General features: G+C 39.4%; 1 protein-coding gene across 1 annotated transcript in view; it reads left to right on the top strand.

Moving 5' to 3' along the window:
• Nucleotides 1-13,980, top strand: part of GADL1 (glutamate decarboxylase like 1) — a 203,070-nt gene extending 189,090 nt beyond the window's left edge. The window contains exon 15 of the mRNA XM_007118799.4: nt 12,231-13,980. Coding sequence (XP_007118861.2) covers nt 12,231-12,404 — 174 coding nt within the window. The 3' untranslated portion in view covers nt 12,405-13,980. The remainder of the gene's footprint in view (nt 1-12,230) is intronic.
• Nucleotides 13,981-24,545: the final 10,565 nt, after the last annotated feature.

The raw sequence follows: 24,545 nt of genomic DNA on the forward strand, positions 1-24,545 counted from the left end.
AACAGAGCACAAAGGTTAAAGCAAAAGGAACAGATCTAATATAAAGTCAGATTTGTTTTTCCCTATTACAGTATATTTGATCTTTTTTAAAAATATAATATATATATTAATTATAATTAATTAATTATATTATATTATATATATATTTTATATATTATATTATATATATTAATTATATATATATTAAAAATATATATATATTTTTGGCTGCATTGGGTCTTTGCTGCCGCGCACAGGCTTTCTCTAGTTGCGGCGAGTGGGGGCTACTCTTAATTGCGGTACGCAAGCTTCTCATTGCCGTGGCTTCTCTTGTTGTGGAGCACGGGCTCTAGGTACGTGGGCTTCAGTAGTTGTGGCACGTGGGATTCAGTAGTTGTGGCTAGCGGTCTGTAGAGCTCAGGCTCAGTAGTTGTGGTGCATGGGCTTAGTTGCTGTGCGACATGTGGGATCTTTCCGGCCCAGGGATCAAACCCATATCCCCTGCATTTGCAGGCGGGTTCTTAACCACTGCGCCACCAGGGAAGCCCCAGTATATTTGATCTTATGTGCTGCAAAGCCTCCAAAAAACCTCAGACCATACAGTTTCCATTAGTCCCCACTGCCCACCAAGAAGAAAAGCTTCAAGTGCCACCATGTCCAAAATACCTTTATCCTTTGCATTTAAGAGTGGTCAACATGACCCTTCTCATTTTCAGACCTACAGAGAACTCAAGTGATTTGCTAAAGGACATGCAATGAGTGGTAGAACTAGAAGGAAACATGCCAATTCATGCTCCATTTCCTTTCCAGATTTTGTTCTCTAGACTCTTCTTTTTTTCAGTTTTAATATTTTTTATTGAAGTATAGTTGATTTACAATGCTGTGTTAATTTCTGCTGTACAGCAAAGTGATTCAGTTATATATATATACACATATATATACACACACATATATATTCTTTTCCATTATGGTTTATCATAAAAGCTTACCTCTGCTAACCCTAACGTCCCACTCCATCCCTCCTCCAACCCTCTCCCCATTGGCAATGACCAGTCTGTTCGCCATGTCCGTGATTCTGTTTCTGTTTCATAGATAGGTTCATTTGTGTCATATTTTAGATTCCACATATAAGTGGTATCATATGATATTTGTCTTTCTCTGTCTGACTTACTTCATTTAGTATGATAATCTCTAGTTGCATCCATTGTTGCTGCAAATGGCATTATTTTGTTCTTTTTTTATGGCTGAGTAGTATTCCATTGTATATATGTATCACATCTTCTTCATCCATTCACCTGTCGATGGACATTTAGGTTGCTTCCATGTCTTGGCTATTGTGAATAGTGCTGCTGTGAACATAGGGGTGCATGTATCTTTTTGAATTACAGTTTTATCTGGATATATGGCCAGTAGTGGGATTGCTGGATCAAATGGTAGCTCTATTTTTTTGTTTTTTAAGGAACCTCCATACTGTTCTCCATAATGGCTGTACCAATTTGCATTCCCACCAGCTGTGTAGGAGGGTACCCTTTTCTCCACACCATTTCCAGCATTTGTTATTTGTAGACTTTTTGATGATGGCCATTCTGACTTGTGTGAGGTGGTACCTCATTGTAGTTTTGGGGGGGTTTTTTGGGTTTTTTTTTTGCGGTACGTGGGCCTCTCACTGTTGTGGCCTCTCCCGTTGCAGAGCACAGGCTCCGGACGTGCAGGCTCAGTGGCCATGGCTCACGGGCCTAGCTGCTCCACAGCATGTGGGATCTTCCCAGACCGGGGCACAAATCCATGTCCCCTGCATCGGCAGGTGGACTCTCAAACGCTGAGCCACCAGGGAAGCCTCTCATTGTAGTTTTGATTTGTATTTCTATATTCTTCTTGAGTAAGAATATTAATCTCCATCATGGACTGTCCACAGCATTACACACTTCACCCACAATATCACATTCCATATTTTATCTATCTTAGGAAGAGATCTGTACTATTATTATTATCTCTTGCGTAGAGATAAGGAAACTGGGGCACTAGGAGCTGAAGATACTTGCATGATCTCACATATCTACATGGCCCTCTCAGAATCTCTGTTGTTTTTTAAGTTAATTAATTTATTCATTTCTTAATTTACACATGTAAAGTTTACCTTTCAAGGTGCACAGTTCTATGAGTTTTGACGAGTGCATAGCATTATCTCCTGACAAGGCTTTACATTAGGTTCTGAGGGATATAAAGAAAAATAAGGTGAAGACCTAGCTTTGAACAGAGTTTATAGTCCAATGGTCATGTATCCACACTACAGTATCACAGTTTTCCTTCTTTGAGTCAGAAATGCTCTTAGAAATGTGGAAGTGCTTTAATGTTGTTCTGGCAGATACTGGTTTCTTCCTTGATGGGGGGTGGAAACTGCCTGTGTGATCAGCCGTAAGCAAAATTTCTGCTGTTTAGGGCTGTGAGCTCAGAACAATTTTAGACAAAAGCAAACTGTGTTAGGGCAAATGCCTATTCTATATAGAATGTCAAGTTTGGGGCAAATTACTCTAAAGTGTTTGGAAATACAAAGGAACAGTTTCTGTATTGTGAGGTAGCAACTGTTTCTTTAGTATCGGGTGAGAGATTCCATTTACTACAATTTAAGGATGTAAAGCTAACCATTACCACAAAGAACTTCTTTTTATAAGACTAAAAAATCACTTTCTCCTTTGGACTATATCATGTTTAGACCATAAGGAAATGTTTTCTTTCAATAGCTGTTCATTTAGCAACAGGCTCCCTGTGTAACACAGAGGTTACAAATGGGAGGGTATATATTTGGCTGAATTCAAAACCCATTTCTATATGTTCTGAATTGCATGTGTAAAGGCCAATTCTTTTTTTTTCTTTGATGGGAAGTTTCACTGTTATAATAGTGTTCAGTTTTCCTTAATTTATAATTTCACATATATCCAAACAGCAGAAATATGTTAAACCCGTGAAAATGAAAATATCTTTTTAAAAAAAAATTTTATTGGAGTATAGTCGATTTACAATGTTGTATTAGTTTTCAGGTGTACAGCAAATTGTTTCAGTTATACATACAAATACACACACACACACACACACACGCACACATACACATACACACACATATTCTTTTTCAGATTCTTTACCCATATAGGTTATTACAGAATATTGAGTAGAGTTCTACAATAGTAGTTACAGTTGGTTATCTGTTTTATGTATAGTAGTGTGTGTATGTTAATCCCAAGCTCCTAATTTATCTCTCCCCTCCATAAATTTGTTTCCCCTTTGGTAACCATAAATTTGTTTTTGAAATTTGTGAGTCTGTGTCTCTTTTGTAAATAAGTTCATTTGTATCATTTATTTTTAGATTCTGCATGGAAGTGATATCATATGATATTTGTCTTTCTCTGTCTGACTTCAGTTAGATAATATCTAGGTCCATCCATGTTGCTACAAGTGGCATTTTTTCATTCTTTTTTTGGCTGAGTAATATTCCATTGTATATATATACCACATCTTCTTTATCTGTTCCTCTGCTGATGGTCATTTAGGTTGCTTCCATGTTTTGACTATTGTAAATAGTGCTGTTATGAACATAGGGATGCATGTATCTTTTTGAATTGGAGTTTTCTCCAGATAAATGCCCAGGAGTGGGATTACTGGATCATATCGTAGTTCTATTTTTAGGTTTTTAGGAATCTCCATACTTTTCTCCATAGTGGTTGTACCAATTTACACTCTCACCACAGTGTAGGAGAGTTCTCTTTTTCTCCACAACCTCTCCAGCATTTATTGTTAGTAGACTTTTGATGATGGCCGTTCTGACTAGTGTGAGGTGATACCTCATTGTAGTTTTGATTTGCATTTCTCTGATAATTATTGATGTTGAGCATCTTTTCATATGCTTTTTGGACATCTGTATGTCTTCTTTGGAGAAATGTCTATTTAGATCTTCTGCCCGTTTTTTGATTGGGTGGTTTGTTTTCTTGACATGGAACTGCATGAGGTGTTTTTATATTTTGGAAATTAATCCCTTGTAGGTCGCTTCATTTGCAAATATTTTCTTCCATTCTGTAGGATGTCTCTTCCTTGGTTTATGGTTTCCTTTGCTGTGCAAAAGTTTTTAAGTTTAATTAGGTCCCATTTGTTTGTTTTTATTTTCATTACTCTAGGAGGTGGATCAAAAAAGATATTGTTGCGATTTATGTCAAAGAGTGTTCCGCCTATGTTTTCCTCCAAGAGTTTTATAATGTCCAGCGTTACATTTAGGTCTTTGATCCATTTTGAGTTTATTTTTGTGTATTGTATTAGAGAATGTTCTAATTTCATTCTTTTACATGTAGCTGTCCAGTTTTCCCAGTACCACTTATTGAAGAGACTGTTTTTCTCCATTGTGTGTTCTTGCCTTTTTTGTCATAAATTAATTGATCATAGGTCTGTGGGTTTATTTCTGGTCTTTCTATCCTGTCCATTGAGCTATATTTCTGTTTTTGCACTAGTACCATGCTGTTTTGTTTACTGTAGCTTTGTAATATAATCTGAAGTCACGGAGCCTGATTCCTCCAGCTCAGCTCTGTTTTTCTTTCTCAGGATTGCTTTGGCTATTTGGCGTCTTTTGTGTTTCCATACAAATTTTAAAATTTAGAAAAGCCAGTTCTTATGTACAGTCAGAAGAAATAAAGGTATCTGGTTCTTATGTACAGTTAGAAGAAATTAAGATAAAAATGTTCATTTAAGTTTTGGGAAGTTCTTATATGTTTGAGCTCTTTTCATGATCAGAAATTGATAGAATGCACTTATCCACTGGAGAGTATATCTTTTTTTAATTGAAGCTAAAAGGAAAATAAGAGATGCACATCTGTGTTTAGACTGTGATCCAGTATCAGTGTTATGATGACCTTCCATTCACTGGCTCATGCAAGGACCATCGTGATGCTTTAGTTATGGAGATAAATACCAGAGAAAGTAATTAACAAATAAAGGATTTACAGGCTTTCTCACATCTTATTTTCTATAACTGCAAAACTGGGCATTCAGGAATGCCTGGGGAATCTCTCCAGGGTAGCTTTTCTCTGATGATTGATTGGCCTTCAGCTTATATGCACTGGGAAAGCCCCGTTTGCTTCCTAGATTGTCACTGTGCTGGTCTGCACTTTTCTCAGAAGAAGGAAGGCCCCTGGAAAGCCCACTTAAGTTCTCTGACTGGTTTAGTCTTGCTAATTCTTCTCTTGGACTGGAATTCTTCCATTTAAATTCTGGCCGTTGCTGCTATTCATGCCCTGAATTCTGGCCCTCACCTTGATCAGCATTGCATCTCTATCTGGGCTCAGAAAATCTGAGATGTCCCCAAACTATACCAAAAAAAAATGACTTAAATGGGGAAAGGAGTTACATACCTTGTTATAAGTCTCAGAAAGAGTTCTGTGTTGGGTGCCAGCTACCAACTGTGCACATTTCCTGCCAACTCTTTTCATGAGCTAGATTTTAATATCCTACTCAGAAGAACCCACCTCAAGTTAACATGGAAGATGAGGCTTATTTGGAACCCACATTATTTGGGAAGACAATATAAAGCAAGCTACTTGTTGTGATGGTTCAAGAATAATTGTTCTGGAAGAAATCCACTGTGGCAACCCTGCCCACCCATCTGTGGCTCTGGTTTCATGCTCTGCTGGAGAAGAAGAGACAGCAAGAACTTTTTCATCTCCTGGCTCAATTCAGAGTTTCTGAAAGAAGCCCAGTGAACCTAGTATTCATGCACTTTTTCCTTCTAATGGGTAGATTTTATATATTGTAATGTATTTTTTTCCATTTTGACCAGGGAGTTAGTAAATTATGTCCAAAGCCAAATCTAGCTTATCACCTATTTATGTACAGCCTAGGAGCTACAAATGGGCTTAATATTTTTAAGAGGTTGAAAAATAATGAAAAGCAGTTAATATTTTGTGACGTGAAAATCATATGATATTGAATATTAAATTTCATTGTCCCTAAATAAAGTCCCTAAATAGCCATGCTCATTTGTTTATATAGTCTAGGGCTGCTTTCATGCTACAGTGGCATAGTTGAGTATTTGCAGCAGAGCTTGTATGACTTAGAAAGCCTAAAATAGTTACTGTCTGGCATTTTACAGAAAAAAAAAGCGTACCAAACTAGAGCTAGAGCAACTAGCTCTATTCAACATAGCAGCTGAATCAGCCCCCACTATATTGCTTTCTCAGTGTTTATTTGCTTAACCATGTATTGCAATGAGTAGCTTTGGTATGGCTATAAACTCTGTTCTGGGAAATACAGAAGGTGCCAAAGATGTTTGAAGTTTAGTGTAAATATAAGGAAATTAAAAACTCTTTCAAGTGACTTCTATATAGAGAAAAAATACTGTAGATAATTTTCTGCATTTGATACAACTAACTCTCCTTTAGGCAAAATAATCTTAGAAAAAGTTTTATTAATTACAATAAAAGTCTAATTTATTCTTCAGTTTATTAGTCTGCCTGCCCACTCCATGCTCTACCCACAAGATGTGCAAATTATTATGAGTTTAGCCTCCTACTCCTTAAAAAAATCTTTGCTTCCTTAGAGATTACAGAATGAAGATTTAATTAAATTGAAATTGAGAAAACAGCTCTAAAATCTGGAGTTTGAAGAACATCAATTTAGGGGAGAATTTAGCAAAACACAAATCTTGCTGGGTTTATTAGAAGCTCCGAATGATGCTGCTATCTAGAGTCACAGTAGAAGTGTATGTAGTCTTTGTCCCTCATATTTGCTTAAAAGGATCACTTCCTTTAATTACTGGCTTATCTTCTCAGTCATGCTGGGTGTTGTGCTGCCCCATATTTTGCAGGTGAAAATGTGACTATTTCGCCCTTAGAGCATCTGATGGGAAAAGTTGTATAAAGATCCTAATGTCTAGGAGATTTTGAGACATTTATCATCTCTGAACTAGACTTCGAAGAACTGATTTAGAGTTTTCATGATTGGGTTCATGGTTTCACTGAAGTGCCATTGGAAGCAGTTCCAAGACTTAACAAGTGGGACATGTTTAGGTAAACTATGGCACAGTGGTTTAGTGAAAAACAAAAACACGATTCAAAATGGTATGGAGATTATGCCAATATGCAGAAGTAAGTATGAAAAATAACACCAACATTCATAACTAAAATTATATACACCCCCAGGGAGACAAGGGAGTTAAAACAGAGCAGCAATCCTCAAAATGTGGTCTCCAGCACCCTGCAGATCCATGAACTGGGTGTCTGCCATAAGAAAAACATGGGAACCCAGAGTTACTGTTTAGAAGCTTTTATAACAACAGTAAGTTTACTGTTGATTTTTTTAAAAAAATACACTAATTTAGCTTGTACTTATTATGTCTTCCTTTTACCATCCTACTTTCTTTTTGTACCTTTTTAAAAATTTTTTTAAATTAATTTTACTGAAGTATAGTTGATTTACAATGTTTTTTAAATTTCTGCTATACAGCAAAGTGACTCAGTTATACACACACACACATATATTCTTTTCCTTTATGGTTTATCACAGGATATTGAATGTAGTTCCTGTGCCATACAGTAGGACCTTGTTTTTATGTCTTTTTTATTTCATTTTAATTTAGTAATTATTCTTCATTTACTTATTCACTTTTATTGTATTTCACAAAAGTATGTAATGGACTGGAAAAAGTAAACTTCCTTACAGAGAGTTTGAGAAACACTTTGTATATTGAAAAAAATGTGTTGTTTAACATTAAATAGGTTACACATTTTTAAGAAGAAATGTCATTTTACAGACATGACGATTTTATTTTAATAAAAGGCTCTGGTGACACCTGGTCAGTTATCTGTTACCAAATTACTGTACTTGGCCAGAATGAGAGAGTTGTTTTTTTCTTTTCCTTGGGTTTAAACAACTTTTAAATACCAAATGCTGTTTATGCAGCAGGGGTGTGGCAACAAAATTCTGTTTAAATGGCTAAATCATTGCTGAAACATAATTTAAGCGGGGGAAACAGCAACCCTACAGAAATGTGTTGATTAAGTTCCTTTGCAACCAAATAGAAATGTCAGGATCTTCCTCCACTTGAGATGCAGGGACCAGCGCACTGAGGCAGGAGAAAAGAATTTGATTTACAATTTGAGGCAAAAACCATCAGTAAAATAATTGAGAGCTGGAAAGCAATCTCACTCCTGCTAAATTGCTTTCCTCCTTGCGTGCTCCATTTAGGGGCGATATTCGGATATTTACGTTTAGTTTGTGCATATTTTCTTTCCCTTGTGAGTATTCCATCTTGTCGGATTAGGACTGTTTCTCTGCTGTGATCAGCAAAAGAGAATATCCTAGTTGCCAAGAATTGGATTATGCCTGAAGCTTTATAAATAGGAAGTGGTTGATTTTTTTTTTTTTTTTTATGTGCAAAGGTGACAAGCTGGCTAGTCATGAGAACATTCTGGTCCCTAAATTGCAAAAATGTGGATTCTTTTCAAATAAGCTTTAATTTGGGTTCATGAGAATCAGAGACATGAAGAGCACATTGCAAATGTTAAAGAGTTGGTAAAATATTAACAATAACAACAACCGCTACTACTACAGTTATAATTTGTGGCAGATTTAATGAATGATGTTGGTGTTGCTTACAGCTTGCTTTCCCCATGAAGTATTTAAACAAAGGAGGTTTTCCCCTCTTGGCCAGGAGTAATTACCTCTAGGAATTAAGCTTATATTCATGGGTACGAAAATAAGATGTGTGTTGTACTGCCAAACCCTTACTTAGCTGGTTCTCTGAATCACACAGATATTTAGTCATTTCTTTATAATTTTTGAAAGTCAGTGACAAAATTTAGCTTAGAAGTTTGGTTCTGATGCCAGGTGTTCTGCCCATGGAAGCAAATTTTTATGCCTTACAAAGAGCAAGAATTTAAAGATCAAAAATATCTTTATATTAACACATCTGAGTGCCTCTTAGTTTTATCTTTCTTGCTCACATTAGGAGATGTTTTTGGTTTGCTAACAAGAAATGCAAACCTGACATTCATTTTGATAAGCACCTCCTGTGAGCCACATTAGGTGCTGGAATCAAAATTCTACTGCTCTCCAAAGGTAAGGCATAAATTATCATTTGGGAAAGAAAAATAGAGGAGAAATAAATAGGAATAGATAATGCAAATTAGGTTTGAGCCAAGAACATGCCTGTTTTAAATTTAAAATTTGCTATAAGCCAGAGTGGATTATACCCTGGGTACTACCTAGAGGAAGATGGAGATAAATACGAAGTGACTTTTTATTTTAAAAACAGTCTACAGAGCTTCCCTCATGGCGCAGCAGTTGAGAGTCCGCCTGCCGATGCAGGGGACGCAGGTTCGTGCCCCAGTACGGGAAGATCCCACATGCCGCGGAACGGCTGGGCCCGTAAGCCATGGCCACTGAGCCTGCGCGTCCGGAGCCTGTGCTCCGCAACGGGAGAGGCCACAACAGTGAGAAACCTGCGTACCAGAAAAAAAGAAAAAAAAAAAAAAAAAAAGGCTACAGAACCACAAGCTGTAAGCTCTAAAAAAAAAAAAAAAAAAAAAAAAAAAAAAAAAGGCTACAGAACCACAAGCTGTAAGCTCTAAAATTGATAGTCTGTGACTCTCCTGGGCAGACATTTGCCCCACATGGACCAGATCTTCCTGGCATTGATTAGCACGGGCACTGTGGGCCATGCCTTCTCATACCTACTCTCACACCTACAGGTTACATGCAAGAGCCCACTCGCTCTTGGAGTTAAAAATAAATGTACCTTTGTCATGAGCCTAAGTCAGCCCACAGTTCTGCATTGCCCTGTGACTAGGAGGATTTTAAGAGCAGTAAATGACAAATGGGGGGTTAGAAGTTTAAATTACATGTGATTGTGCACACACATGCACACATACACCCACACATGCGCATACATACACACCACACACACGTGCACATACATACACATCCACACATGCATGCATACACGCATGCACATACACACGCATTCATACCCACATATGCACTAGAAGCCCACCTACCTAAGGGGATGAGGATTGATCAAGTTAAAGCAAATAATCCTAGAAAAATATGTGATGCATGCATAACTTAAATATTTTAACTTAAAACACATCTATGTGCATTTTAATTTCCCCATCTTTTGATGGAAAGGTTTTTTTTTTTTTTTCCATCAAGTGAGGATCTCAAAGAGCAAATGAGGCTTTTCTTGAGCAGAGTTCTGATGCTCTGAGGGCATCTATGGTTCTTACGTAAACTAGACTCTTCAGGAATCATCTGTCCTTTCCAGCTCAGGTTTCTTTAAATGGAAAGCGTGCTCAACACCTAGGCAGCCACCTGTGGGCAGATTTGGTCTGGACTCTCAAGACTTTGTTTTAAAGCTTTTACAGCTCTCCCATCACACCTAACTTGATGGCAGTAAATTCTGGCAGCCCCTCGCCTCCTTTATCTGGTCTTTCCAAAGGATTCAACTTAGTTTTTATGGAAAACACTCTCATTTTCACTTTTCCTTTGCTTAGTATTATTTCACTATATTTTATAATTCTAATAAGAAATGGTACTTGCATAGACAACTTTGGAAGAAAACTGATGCTAAGAGCATACAAATTGAAGGGTTTCAAATGGACATGCATAAGCATACACAGTTACCTACCAGCTTCCAGCTTCAGTATCCACTGGACTTTGTCACTAAGTTTGGCAAAGAATATGGAGGTGGTGTTGATTTAACCCTGTTTTCCTAATCTAAAAAGCTCGGAATAAAATTTGTGACACATCCCAGACATTTATAGAACCTGATGGTCTGTATTTTTTCAGTAACTTGACCTCTGACTTCATCTTCTTTTTCTACATTTATTTTTCATTAAAGCTTTTATATTTTCTTTTTATGTTCCTTTTACTGTGAGAGATGTCCAGTCCTTCGCTAGAATGACAGTGTGACTGTGCTTAGTAAGTCTTCGTTTTTGCTGTTGTAAGCACAGTAATAGTTCATGTTTTACAAGATTTAAGTTCTAAAGTGAGCACATGATGAAAAAAGTATTTAGCTAAAATGACCCTTGGACGTCACTTAAGAAGGCTCTGGTTGAGTCTAACATATATCTCCAGAGGTCTGAAGCATTGATCCTCCCATAAGCTTGGAATAGACCATTTTGTTGAGAGCTGGATGAAGTACTTTGGCTTGTGTTTAGGGAAGTATCTGACAAATCATAGATGGGTTTCAAACCAGAGTGGTGTGGAGCGGTCACACTCTGAGAAGGGCTCCCGGGAACCGAGATTTATGCTCCTCATCTAAGGCATCTTATACCACGTTGTGCCTGGTTTTGTTTAAGTATGCGTTTCTCCCTTCTGGACTAGCTAAGTCTCCACTTCCTGACAGGAGAGGACAGACACTCATTCTGTTCTCTTTGCCCATATTCACTGAGGACGTGCTCAGCAACTGTGAAAGAGTTAAAATGAAAATGGAAGTGGAAAATTAGAAAAATGTGTGCACTTGGACTCTCAGGGCCCATTCTTCCCGTGTTCACCAGAAATCCTTAAAATATGGACTTACTAATTTTATTACCAATGTACCCCTCTTAATAAGTGACACAGTGGTTATATTTCCTGTTAACAAACCAATATGTTCTATTAATAAACTAAGAAACTGGTAGTCTTCAAAATATAACTGCACATAGTACCTGTTTTAGTGTTTTCTTTGGTAGACTGTCAAGGCATGGCTGTTATTTAGTGACTAATCATCTTTATTTGAGTTGCCTGAACTGGAGTATTTTTTAGTTCCTACAAATTTGGGAACGGAACATTTGACACTTTTGAGACTGTGACCGCTGAGAACACCTGGTTTGATTTTAATGTGGCATCATTGCATCATGATTTAAGTTTCTGAGCATGGGCTTGGGTGAGACTGCCTGCTTTTAAATCTCAGCTCTCCCACTTACCAAATGCAGGACCTCAGGCTATTTATCTAATCTCTGTGCACCTCAATTTCCTCATCTGGAAAGGGTATATTAATAATATCTCCCTTGAGGAGTTATTCTGAAGATTAAGTGAGTTCATCTATCTAAGGCACTTGAATCAGTACTCATATGCCATAAGTTCTCAGCAGGTGATTATTATTAATGTCAACTTTGTGTGTGTGAGAATGGCATCCACACCAGTGGCTGCCCTGTGAGTAGCCAATGACTGGGTACAATGCAATCATGATGCCTCGGTGTTCTGGTCTTTCACCGCCTCCCTCCTCTCCCATGCAGGTGGCCCCGGCCATTAAGGAGCGGATGATGAAGAAGGGGAGCCTCATGCTGGGCTACCAGCCCCACCGGGGGAAGGTCAACTTCTTCCGGCAGGTGCTGATCAGCCCTCAAGTCAGACGGGAGGACATGGACTTCCTCCTGGATGAGATAGACCTTCTGGGTAGGGACATGTAGCTGTGGTTTTTGATCCCCCAGAGGCACAGGTCCTGCCCTGGAGGGTTACAGATCCAGGGCATCTGGGGACATATAGGAGATTGCAGCCCTTCTGGTGAGAAATAGGAAACATGCCCCATCCTTGCCCAGCAAAACCAAAATGCTAAGCAAGTAGTGTTAAGGACTCTTTAGCTGCCTGGGTGCTACTGCTGCAATAAAGGATTTTCTCACGGATGATCCCTGGGGCAGAGCCTGGGAGAGAGTTTAGTGAGTACTACGTGGGCTCTGGGTTCTAAGCTTTCATTTCTCTTGAAAGAACATCGAAATTAGTGGGTTAAAGCAGTGGTTCTCACAGTGTGATCCCTACACGAGCAGCACCTGGAAACGTGTTAGAAACGCAGGTTCTCAGCCCCGCGCCAGACCTACTGAATCAGAAACTCTGGGGGTGGGCTGGGTATTCTGAATTTTAAGGAGTCTTCCACGTGATTCTGAGGCAAGGTAAAATCTGAGAACCACTAGTTTAGCACAACTTTGAATTGACTGATTAAGCACTCTGATGTGTTGCCAGCAAAAGGATATCTAATATTTCAGTGGTTCCTGAGTCGGTCTCTGAAAATGCAGCTGTGGCATCTGTAGCACAAATGTTTAGGGTCATCAGAAGTATATCAAAGCTGTTTTTTAAAAGAGAAACTATATAAGATGGTTACTTTATAAAAAGTATCTTTAATGCAGACTAAATGTTTATTCTCAAAAGTTAAAATTAGCCATTATCTATTATAAATTATTTAAATTAGAGATAAGGATAAAAGACAAACACTTTGTAGTGTAGTCCTTTGAATCAAAGCAATAGTCCTAATTCACTTCCCAAAATCATTCGTGTTATTAATTGGGAGTAGACGTTAGGTATATATGTCTCTAATTAGGTACCTCTTTAAGCTTGAGGGGCCCTTTTCTTATCTTGTTCTCTACTTGTAGGAAAGAACCAGAATGAAGTCCAGGGTTATACAACACTCCCTTTCTCAAGCTTTGAAATGTCAGTGTAGACTATTAAGTGATTATATTGGGCAGAGAATCTGGGAATTAGAGGTCTTTCAGGGCAAACACCTCCTCCATTTCTCCTGGGAATGGATAATTGTAATTCTATCTAATCCTGGTCCTAGATTTCTAGCAGAATTTTCTTTGACTAAGAAATAAACAATTCAGAGGTGTGGGTGCAGAGGTCAACAAAGTATAATTATGAATCTAATTAGAGCTGTGATTTGGAAGGCACGTGATTGAAGATTGTTCAAGTATTAGACGTAGCGTATTCAATAACCATTTTGTATGCCTTCCCTAACTTACTTAAATTGTGAAGACTTAAAAAGCAGTTGTGTACTATTTGCTTTTATTCCATATTCTCATTTTAGGGTGTGTCATTTCTCAATATCTCCATCAGTCAAAGAAAATTTTAATCTTTCTCTGAATTACTTCAGTCTCTGGTGATAGGTATTTGTGTGTGTGTGTTGCATTTCTTGTTGCCTTTTTGTTTTAACGTCTTCCTAAAATGTTCTGAAATTGATGTTTGCAATAATCTGGGTTTAATGAAATAAAAAGTAATGTGAGCACACCGTGTTTGGCTTTTCTTTTCCTGTCACCCCCTCTTTACTGGATGGTACCAATACATTTAATTAATTTATTTTGTAAGTAACACATAGTCATTTTATTTTATTTTTTATATTTTTAAGTGTTAAAATCTTTTTTTAATTTTTATTTTATATTGGAGTATAGTTGATTTACAATGTTGTGTTTGTTGTCAGTGTACAGCAGTTTGATTCAGTTATACATATACATATATCTTTTCTTTTTCGTATTCTTTTCCCATATAGATTATTACAGTGTTGAGTAGAGTTCCCTGTGCTGTACAGCAGGTCCTTGTTGATTATCTGTTTTATATATATTAATGTGTACATGTTAATCTCAACCTCCTAATTTATCCCTTCTACTACATTTCCCCTTTGTTAACCTTAAGTTTGTTTTCTAAGTCTGTGAGTCTGTTTCTGTTTTGTAAATTAGTTCATTTGGTACCAGTACATTTCAGAAGTAATTTGGGCTCTGTTGGCATTTTAGTTAAATAATTGAGAGAGTAGGTTGGAAGTGGTCTGTTTTTTAGTTAACACCCTGAGTAAAGTGGAAAAAACAGTTATAGCCAAGTATGGATTTGCCTCTTGTTCAGTCTTTCTTCATCTACAAGGCAGGCCATGGGAGACTCAATAGCCTGAGCTCAGCTCCTGTTGGGCCTTTTTTTGAAAGATGACAGTTCCTTGCTCAATGGCAAAAAAAACAACTGCTACCAGTACGTTGAACATCCCGCTCCTTTCTCCTTAAAATGTTCAGATATACCACCCCCAATCAGGTATTTGACTGAATGGTCGAGAAAAATTTTTTGATAAAAGGTTAATTGTAATTCATTCACCCTTTAAATGTATTGCTAATGGGCCTACTATGTTCCAGACTGTTATCTAGGTGCAGGGAATACCCAGTGACTGAAACAGACAAAATCTCTGCTCCTGTGAAGCTTTCTATATCCTTGGGGCTGACAATCAAGTCACTATGTAACAAGTCAGGTGGCAATGTGTATTCTGCAGAAAAAAAGAGTAAAGGGATGGAATATGGTAGCAGTGAGGGTGGACTTGGCTGTTGGAGAGAAGTTGGTTAGGCAGGGCCTCTCTGACAGGGGAACTTCTGCATGGAGATCAAGGAAGTGGAGAGAGCCCTTTGGGTATCTGGGGAAGGGTGTTCCAGGAGGAGGGCTTGGTAAGCTAAAGGCTGAGGAGCTGCACTTGTGATCCATCCAAGGACCAACGTGGAGGTAAGTGTGGCTGGAGTGGAGGGACTGATGGGGGTGAGTGGTAGTCAGGATAGGGTGATGGAATCAGGGACGTATCTGGGAGTCAGGATACTGGACCATGTAGATGGAGTCTTAGATGGAAACACACTGGAGCATCTGAACAGGGTATTGACATGATTCAGCTTATATTTTCGGAGGATCACTCTGATTACTGTTTGGAGAATAGGGCGTGCATGGGCAAGGGTGGAGATCAAATGGGGGCAATTGCAATAGCGCAAACAAGAAACCATGGTGGCTTATGCTAGAGATGTAGTGAAGGAAGTGGTGAAAACGGGTCTGATCCCAGAGGCACTGAAAGGTGGAATCTTGGCTAATGGAGTAGAGTATGTAAAAAGAAATGAGAAATGAAGGATAGTTTCATTTACCTTTGGCTTGGGCAACCATAAGAAAGGAATTGCCATAACTGGGATGAGGGCTGCAAGAAGAGTAGCTTTACCTGGTTTTGGTCATGTAAAATGTGAGCTGTAAGTCAGCCAACCAGATATGATACAAGAAATTACTTTCAAGTCTCAACTTCCGGGGGGGCCATTAGACTGAACCAATGAAGCATTGGACACCCAGACCATTAAAGTAAATGCCCCTGGGGCAGGGGAAGTATGTGGAGTGCTATAGCCAAAAGGAGAAAGATAATATAGGTTTCCTGTGTCTTTAACCTGTTAGTCCTGCAGATGTGGTGTTTCTCATGGCAAATTCCACAAGTTTGAGCCTCCTCTAATGCAGAAAACCAAGGATGATGGTGACAATAGCTAACATTTACTGAGTCCATACGACATGCCAAGGACTGTGCCAGCTAGTACATTTACATGGTCTTACACCTCACAAAACTTGATCAAGGTGGGAGTTTTATTATCCTCATTTTACAATCAAGGAACCTGGTACACAAATAGTGTAAGAAAATTCTCCAAGATTATCAGACTACTTAGTGGTAGACCCCAGGGTCAAATCTAAATCCACCTCACCCCAGAGCCCAGGCTCTAAACTTCTTCACTTTGCTATTGTAGATGTATAGAGAGAAAAGGGTCATCTTGAACTAATCCTAGCAATCTGACTGTGTCTGACATCCCACAGTTACTTGGCAAACAGAAACATCAAGAACTAGGTTGGTCTAAGAGGACAATAATTATATCATACTGTCATGGCCCCTTTCTCAAACCAGAAGATAGGAATTTTCCTGTCTGCTTTTTGCCATTGAAGTTGGAGGGCAATAGCCTAGAGGGCATTTTGATTTGAAATAGTAAGAAATTTTAATAGGGACCCCAGTGGAGGTGAGAATAAATATTTTCTTAGTATTTGGCCATTGCTTTCTCAGACCTTCGTGAGCTCCATGCCCACATGGGCAAATGCTTACTTGACAACTCCACTCAGGTCCCACTCAAACTCAGCATGCCCAAAACTGACTCAGGATTTTCTACACCCCTGTTCAAACAAGTTCCTTTGTCCATGCTTCCATCTCAGCGAACAACATCATTATCTAGTTCAGCAAACCAGAATTTATAATTGATGCTTAATATCTCTGTCTCCATCTCTCCTGCAGTGTCCAACCTATGAGCAGGCCTTGTTGGATTTACCTCCAAAACATGTCTCCAATCCATCCATTTATCCCAGCTCCATTGTCATGTCCAAATTCCAAACTCCTTTCACCTCTCCTCTGGACTATAGCTATAGCCTTCTTACTGCATCCGCACATTGATTCTGGGCTTTGTCCCATCTGCTCACCAAACTGCAACCATATTAAAACACAAACTGATCCTGTCTCTCACTTTCTGTTTTGCAAACTCTGCAGAAGATCTTCAGAAAAGCTGTTGGTCAAGCAAAGCTAATTAAAACTTTATTAGCCCTACTGAGTATGGAGCAACACTGCCTTGAGTGAGTTTCAGTGGGGTCTCGGGGGAGTTGAAGAAGCCTATTTACAGGCTTCAGGTGTGTGCTCAAGTGGCTTAAGTAGTGGGTCTTTTAAGGCAAACTGGCTGGGACACAGTCTACCATGTAATGGTGTAGGGTTGGTGGGCACAGCAAGGGGAGTGTCTTGGCACAAGTCTCCATAAGTAAATTGTGTGATAAGTGAGCTGTTTCTACAGCTGAACCCTCTTTTGTCCTGATGGCAGAGATGAGTCAAGTGTTTCTCTGGATAAGCTTAACTGGTTGGCAGGAATTTTCTAAAGCAAACAGTAAAGTTACTCACTGATTTACAACATGAACTTTCTGAGCAAAAATCTCCTGAAACAAGATTAAATCATGTTGGCGTAGGTGATCGCGGTCCTGATAGTTAAGATATACGAAAGCAGGTGATTTTAATTCCCAGGATAAAGATCAAATTCTGGAAGTGGCTGCCAAGGCACTGTGTCCTTCCAGCCCCATACAGGTTGTGTTGTGCTGTCACCCACCTGATGGGAGCCGGAAGTTGGGCTTTTTTCAGATCCCACCCCTCCTTTTTACCCCAGCTGTCAAAACCTTTAGATGTAGTCCTGCCTCTTTCTACAATGCTTTTTCCCCCTCCACCTAGCTAAACTTCTGCTTACAGTTCTGATCTCAGCTTGATTCTTTGTTTCTTAGGGATGTTCTCTGCCTGCCTTCCACCCACCCCAAAGGGGATCCATCCCAATATAAGCTCTCTATAATTTTCTTAAAATATTTGTATCACTATTTGTAATTATATATCTATGCGTTTTAAAATTAGACTGTAATATCCATAGGGGGCTTAGCACATAGTAATTAATAAATAATCGTGGCTGTGAGGAAGGTCGGCACGTAGGTGCATTTAGTTTGCTTTTGGAGGTGATAACTTCTTTATTTAGGGAACACCTGGATATGTAAATGTAAAATAACTAACTCATGTCTTAGAAAAAGCTCTTAAATCACCTTTAATCTTTTTTTTTAATTTTTGAATTTTATTTTATTTTTTATACAGCAGGTTCTTATTAGTCATCAATTTTATACTCATCAGTGTGTACATGTCAGTCCCAATTGCCCAATTCATCAGACCACCACCACCCCCCTGCCGCTTTCCCCGCTTGGTGTCCATACGTTTTTTTTCTCTACATCTGTGTCTCAATTTCTGCCCTGCAGACCGGTTCATCTGTACCATTTTTCTAGGTTCCACATATATGCGTTAATATGCGATATTTGTTTTTCTCTTTCTGACTTACTTCACTCTGTATGACAGTCTCTAGATCCATCCACGTCTCTACAGTTTTAGTTCCTACAAATTTGGGAACGGAACATTTGACACTTTTGAGACTGTGACCGCTGAGAACACCTGGTTTGATTTTAATGTGGCATCATTGCATCATGATTTAAGTTTCTGAGCATGGGCTTGGGTGAGACTGCCTGCTTTTAAATCTCAGCTCTCCCACTTACCAAATGCAGGACCTCAGGCTATTTATCTAATCTCTGTGCACCTCAATTTCCTCATCTGGAAAGGGTATATTAATAATATCTCCCTTGAGGAGTTATTCTGAAGATTAAGTGAGTTCATCTATCTAAGGCACTTGAATCAGTACTCATATGCCATAAGTTCTCAGCAGGTGATTATTATTAATGTCAACTTTGTGTGTGTGAGAATGGCATCCACACCAGTGGCTGCCCTGTGAGTAGCCAATGACTGGGTACAATGCAATCATGATGCCTCGGTGTTCTGGTCTTTCACCGCCTCCCTCCTCTCCCATGCAGGTGGCCCCGGCCATTAAGGAGCGGATGATGAAGAAGGGGAGCCTCATGCTGGGCTACCAGCCCCACCGGGGGAAGGTCAACTTCTTCCGGCAGGTGCTGATCAGCCCTCAAGTCAGACGGGAGGACATGGACTTCCTCCTGGATGAGATAGACCTTCTGGGTAGGGACATGTAGCTGTGGTTTTTGATCCCCCAGAGGCACAGGTCCTGCCCTGGAGGGTTACAGATCCAGGGCATCTGGGGACATATAGGAGATTGCAGCCCTTCTGGTGAGAAATAGGAAACATGCCCCATCCTTGCCCAGCAAAACCAAAATGCTAAGCAAGTAGTGTTAAGGACTCTTTAGCTGCCTGGGTGCTACTGCTGCAATAAAGGATTTTCTCACGGATGATCCCTGGGGCAGAGCCTGGGAGAGAGTTTAGTGAGTACTACGTGGGCTCTGGGTTCTAAGCTTTCATTTCTCTTGAAAGAACATCGAAATTAGTGGGTTAAAGCAGTGGTTCTCACAGTGTGATCCCTACACGAGCAGCACCTGGAAACGTGTTAGAAACGCAGGTTCTCAGCCCCGCGCCAGACCTACTGAATCAGAAACTCTGGGGGTGGGCTGGGTATTCTGAATTTTAAGGAGTCTTCCACGTGATTCTGAGGCAAGGTAAAATCTGAGAACCACTAGTTTAGCACAACTTTGAATTGACTGATTAAGCACTCTGATGTGTTGCCAGCAAAAGGATATCTAATATTTCAGTGGTTCCTGAGTCGGTCTCTGAAAATGCAGCTGTGGCATCTGTAGCACAAATGTTTAGGGTCATCAGAAGTATATCAAAGCTGTTTTTTAAAAGAGAAACTATATAAGATGGTTACTTTATAAAAAGTATCTTTAATGCAGACTAAATGTTTATTCTCAAAAGTTAAAATTAGCCATTATCTATTATAAATTATTTAAATTAGAGATAAGGATAAAAGACAAACACTTTGTAGTGTAGTCCTTTGAATCAAAGCAATAGTCCTAATTCACTTCCCAAAATCATTCGTGTTATTAATTGGGAGTAGACGTTAGGTATATATGTCTCTAATTAGGTACCTCTTTAAGCTTGAGGGGCCCTTTTCTTATCTTGTTCTCTACTTGTAGGAAAGAACCAGAATGAAGTCCAGGGTTATACAACACTCCCTTTCTCAAGCTTTGAAATGTCAGTGTAGACTATTAAGTGATTATATTGGGCAGAGAATCTGGGAATTAGAGGTCTTTCAGGGCAAACACCTCCTCCATTTCTCCTGGGAATGGATAATTGTAATTCTATCTAATCCTGGTCCTAGATTTCTAGCAGAATTTTCTTTGACTAAGAAATAAACAATTCAGAGGTGTGGGTGCAGAGGTCAACAAAGTATAATTATGAATCTAATTAGAGCTGTGATTTGGAAGGCACGTGATTGAAGATTGTTCAAGTATTAGACGTAGCGTATTCAATAACCATTTTGTATGCCTTCCCTAACTTACTTAAATTGTGAAGACTTAAAAAGCAGTTGTGTACTATTTGCTTTTATTCCATATTCTCATTTTAGGGTGTGTCATTTCTCAATATCTCCATCAGTCAAAGAAAATTTTAATCTTTCTCTGAATTACTTCAGTCTCTGGTGATAGGTATTTGTGTGTGTGTGTTGCATTTCTTGTTGCCTTTTTGTTTTAACGTCTTCCTAAAATGTTCTGAAATTGATGTTTGCAATAATCTGGGTTTAATGAAATAAAAAGTAATGTGAGCACACCGTGTTTGGCTTTTCTTTTCCTGTCACCCCCTCTTTACTGGATGGTACCAATACATTTAATTAATTTATTTATTTTGTAAGTAACACATAGTCATTTTATTTTATTTTTTATATTTTTAAGTGTTAAAATCTTTTTTTAATTTTTATTTTATATTGGAGTATAGTTGATTTACAATGTTGTGTTTGTTGTCAGTGTACAGCAGTTTGATTCAGTTATACATATACATATATCTTTTCTTTTTCGTATTCTTTTCCCATATAGATTATTACAGTGTTGAGTAGAGTTCCCTGTGCTGTACAGCAGGTCCTTGTTGATTATCTGTTTTATATATATTAATGTGTACATGTTAATCTCAACCTCCTAATTTATCCCTTCTACTACATTTCCCCTTTGTTAACCTTAAGTTTGTTTTCTAAGTCTGTGAGTCTGTTTCTGTTTTGTAAATTAGTTCATTTGGTACCAGTACATTTCAGAAGTAATTTGGGCTCTGTTGGCATTTTAGTTAAATAATTGAGAGAGTAGGTTGGAAGTGGTCTGTTTTTTAGTTAACACCCTGAGTAAAGTGGAAAAAACAGTTATAGCCAAGTATGGATTTGCCTCTTGTTCAGTCTTTCTTCATCTACAAGGCAGGCCATGGGAGACTCAATAGCCTGAGCTCAGCTCCTGTTGGGCCTTTTTTTGAAAGATGACAGTTCCTTGCTCAATGGCAAAAAAAACAACTGCTACCAGTACGTTGAACATCCCGCTCCTTTCTCCTTAAAATGTTCAGATATACCACCCCCAATCAGGTATTTGACTGAATGGTCGAGAAAAATTTTTTGATAAAAGGTTAATTGTAATTCATTCACCCTTTAAATGTATTGCTAATGGGCCTACTATGTTCCAGACTGTTATCTAGGTGCAGGGAATACCCAGTGACTGAAACAGACAAAATCTCTGCTCCTGTGAAGCTTTCTATATCCTTGGGGCTGACAATCAAGTCACTATGTAACAAGTCAGGTGGCAATGTGTATTCTGCAGAAAAAAAGAGTAAAGGGATGGAATATGGTAGCAGTGAGGGTGGACTTGGCTGTTGGAGAGAAGTTGGTTAGGCAGGGCCTCTCTGACAGGGGAACTTCTGCATGGAGATCAAGGAAGTGGAGAGAGCCCTTTGGGTATCTGGGGAAGGGTGTTCCAGGAGGAGGGCTTGGTAAGCTAAAGGCTGAGGAGCTGCACTTGTGATCCATCCAAGGACCAACGTGGAGGTAAGTGTGGCTGGAGTGGAGGGACTGATGGGGGTGAGTGGTAGTCAGGATAGGGTGATGGAATCAGGGACGTATCTGGGAGTCAGGATACTGGACCATGTAGATGGAGTCTTAGATGGAAACACACTGGAGCATCTGAACAGGGTATTGACATGATTCAGCTTATATTTTCGGAGGATCACTCTGATTACTGTTTGGAGAATATGGCGTGCATGGGCAAGGGTGGAGATCAAATGGGGGCAATTGCAATAGCGCAAACAAGAAACCATGGTGGTTTATGCTAGAGATGTAGTGAAGGAAGTGGTGAAAACGGGTCTGATCCCAGAGGCACTGAAAGGTGGAATCTTGGCTAATGGAGTAGAGTATGTAAAAAGAAATGAGAAATGAAGGATAGTTTCATTTACCTTTGGCTTGGGCAACCATAAGAAAGGAATTGCCATAACTGGGATGAGGGCTGCAAGAAGAGTAGCTTTACCTGGTTTTGGTCATGTAAAATGTGAGCTGTAAGTCAGCCAACCAGATATGATACAAGAAATTACTTTCAAGTCTCAACTTCCGGGGGGGCCATTAGACTGAACCAATGAAGCATTGGACACCCAGACCATTAAAGTAAATGCCCCTGGGGCAGGGGAAGTATGTGGAGTGCTATAGCCAAAAGGAGAAAGATAATATAGGTTTCCTGTGTCTTTAACCTGTTAGTCCTGCAGATGTGGTGTTTCTCATGGCAAATTCCACAAGTTTGAGCCTCCTCTAATGCAGAAAACCAAGGATGATGGTGACAATAGCTAACATTTACTGAGTCCATACGACATGCCAAGGACTGTGCCAGCTAGTACATTTACATGGTCTTACACCTCACAAAACTTGATCAAGGTGGGAGTTTTATTATCCTCATTTTACAATCAAGGAACCTGGTACACAAATAGTGTAAGAAAATTCTCCAAGATTATCAGACTACTTAGTGGTAGACCCCAGGGTCAAATCTAAATCCACCTCACCCCAGAGCCCAGGCTCTAAACTTCTTCACTTTGCTATTGTAGATGTATAGAGAGAAAAGGGTCATCTTGAACTAATCCTAGCAATCTGACTGTGTCTGACATCCCACAGTTACTTGGCAAACAGAAACATCAAGAACTAGGTTGGTCTAAGAGGACAATAATTATATCATACTGTCATGGCCCCTTTCTCAAACCAGAAGTTATGAATTTTCCTGTCTGCTTTTTGCCATTGAAGTTGGAGGGCAATAGCCTAGAGGGCATTTTGATTTGAAATAGTAAGAAATTTTAATAGGGACCCCAGTGGAGGTGAGAATAAATATTTTCTTAGTATTTGGCCATTGCTTTCTCAGACCTTCGTGAGCTCCATGCCCACATGGGCAAATGCTTACTTGACAACTCCACTCAGGTCCCACTCAAACTCAGCATGCCCAAAACTGACTCAGGATTTTCTACACCCCTGTTCAAACAAGTTCCTTTGTCCATGCTTCCATCTCAGCGAACAACATCATTATCTAGTTCAGCAAACCAGAATTTATAATTGATGCTTAATATCTCTGTCTCCATCTCTCCTGCAGTGTCCAACCTATGAGCAGGCCTTGTTGGATTTACCTCCAAAACATGTCTCCAATCCATCCATTTATCCCAGCTCCATTGTCATGTCCAAATTCCAAACTCCTTTCACCTCTCCTCTGGACTATAGCTATAGCCTTCTTACTGCATCCGCACATTGATTCTGGGCTTTGTCCCATCTGCTCACCAAACTGCAACCATATTAAAACACAAACTGATCCTGTCTCTCACTTTCTGTTTTGCAAACTCTGCAGAAGATCTTCAGAAAAGCTGTTGGTCAAGCAAAGCTAATTAAAACTTTATTAGCCCTACTGAGTATGGAGCAACACTGCCTTGAGTGAGTTTCAGTGGGGTCTCGGGGGAGTTGAAGAAGCCTATTTACAGGCTTCAGGTGTGTGCTCAAGTGGCTTAAGTAGTGGGTCTTTTAAGGCAAACTGGCTGGGACACAGTCTACCATGTAATGGTGTAGGGTTGGTGGGCACAGCAAGGGGAGTGTCTTGGCACAAGTCTCCATAAGTAAATTGTGTGATAAGTGAGCTGTTTCTACAGCTGAACCCTCTTTTGTCCTGATGGCAGAGATGAGTCAAGTGTTTCTCTGGATAAGCTTAACTGGTTGGCAGGAATTTTCTAAAGCAAACAGTAAAGTTACTCACTGATTTACAACATGAACTTTCTGAGCAAAAATCTCCTGAAACAAGATTAAATCATGTTGGCGTAGGTGATCGCGGTCCTGATAGTTAAGATATACGAAAGCAGGTGATTTTAATTCCCAGGATAAAGATCAAATTCTGGAAGTGGCTGCCAAGGCACTGTGTCCTTCCAGCCCCATACAGGTTGTGTTGTGCTGTCACCCACCTGATGGGAGCCGGAAGTTGGGCTTTTTTCAGATCCCACCCCTCCTTTTTACCCCAGCTGTCAAAACCTTTAGATGTAGTCCTGCCTCTTTCTACAATGCTTTTTCCCCCTCCACCTAGCTAAACTTCTGCTTACAGTTCTGATCTCAGCTTGATTCTTTGTTTCTTAGGGATGTTCT

The sequence above is a fragment of the Physeter macrocephalus genome, chromosome 18, assembly GCF_002837175.3.
Source record: "Physeter macrocephalus isolate SW-GA chromosome 18, ASM283717v5, whole genome shotgun sequence".
NCBI lineage: Eukaryota > Metazoa > Chordata > Mammalia > Artiodactyla > Physeteridae > Physeter > Physeter macrocephalus.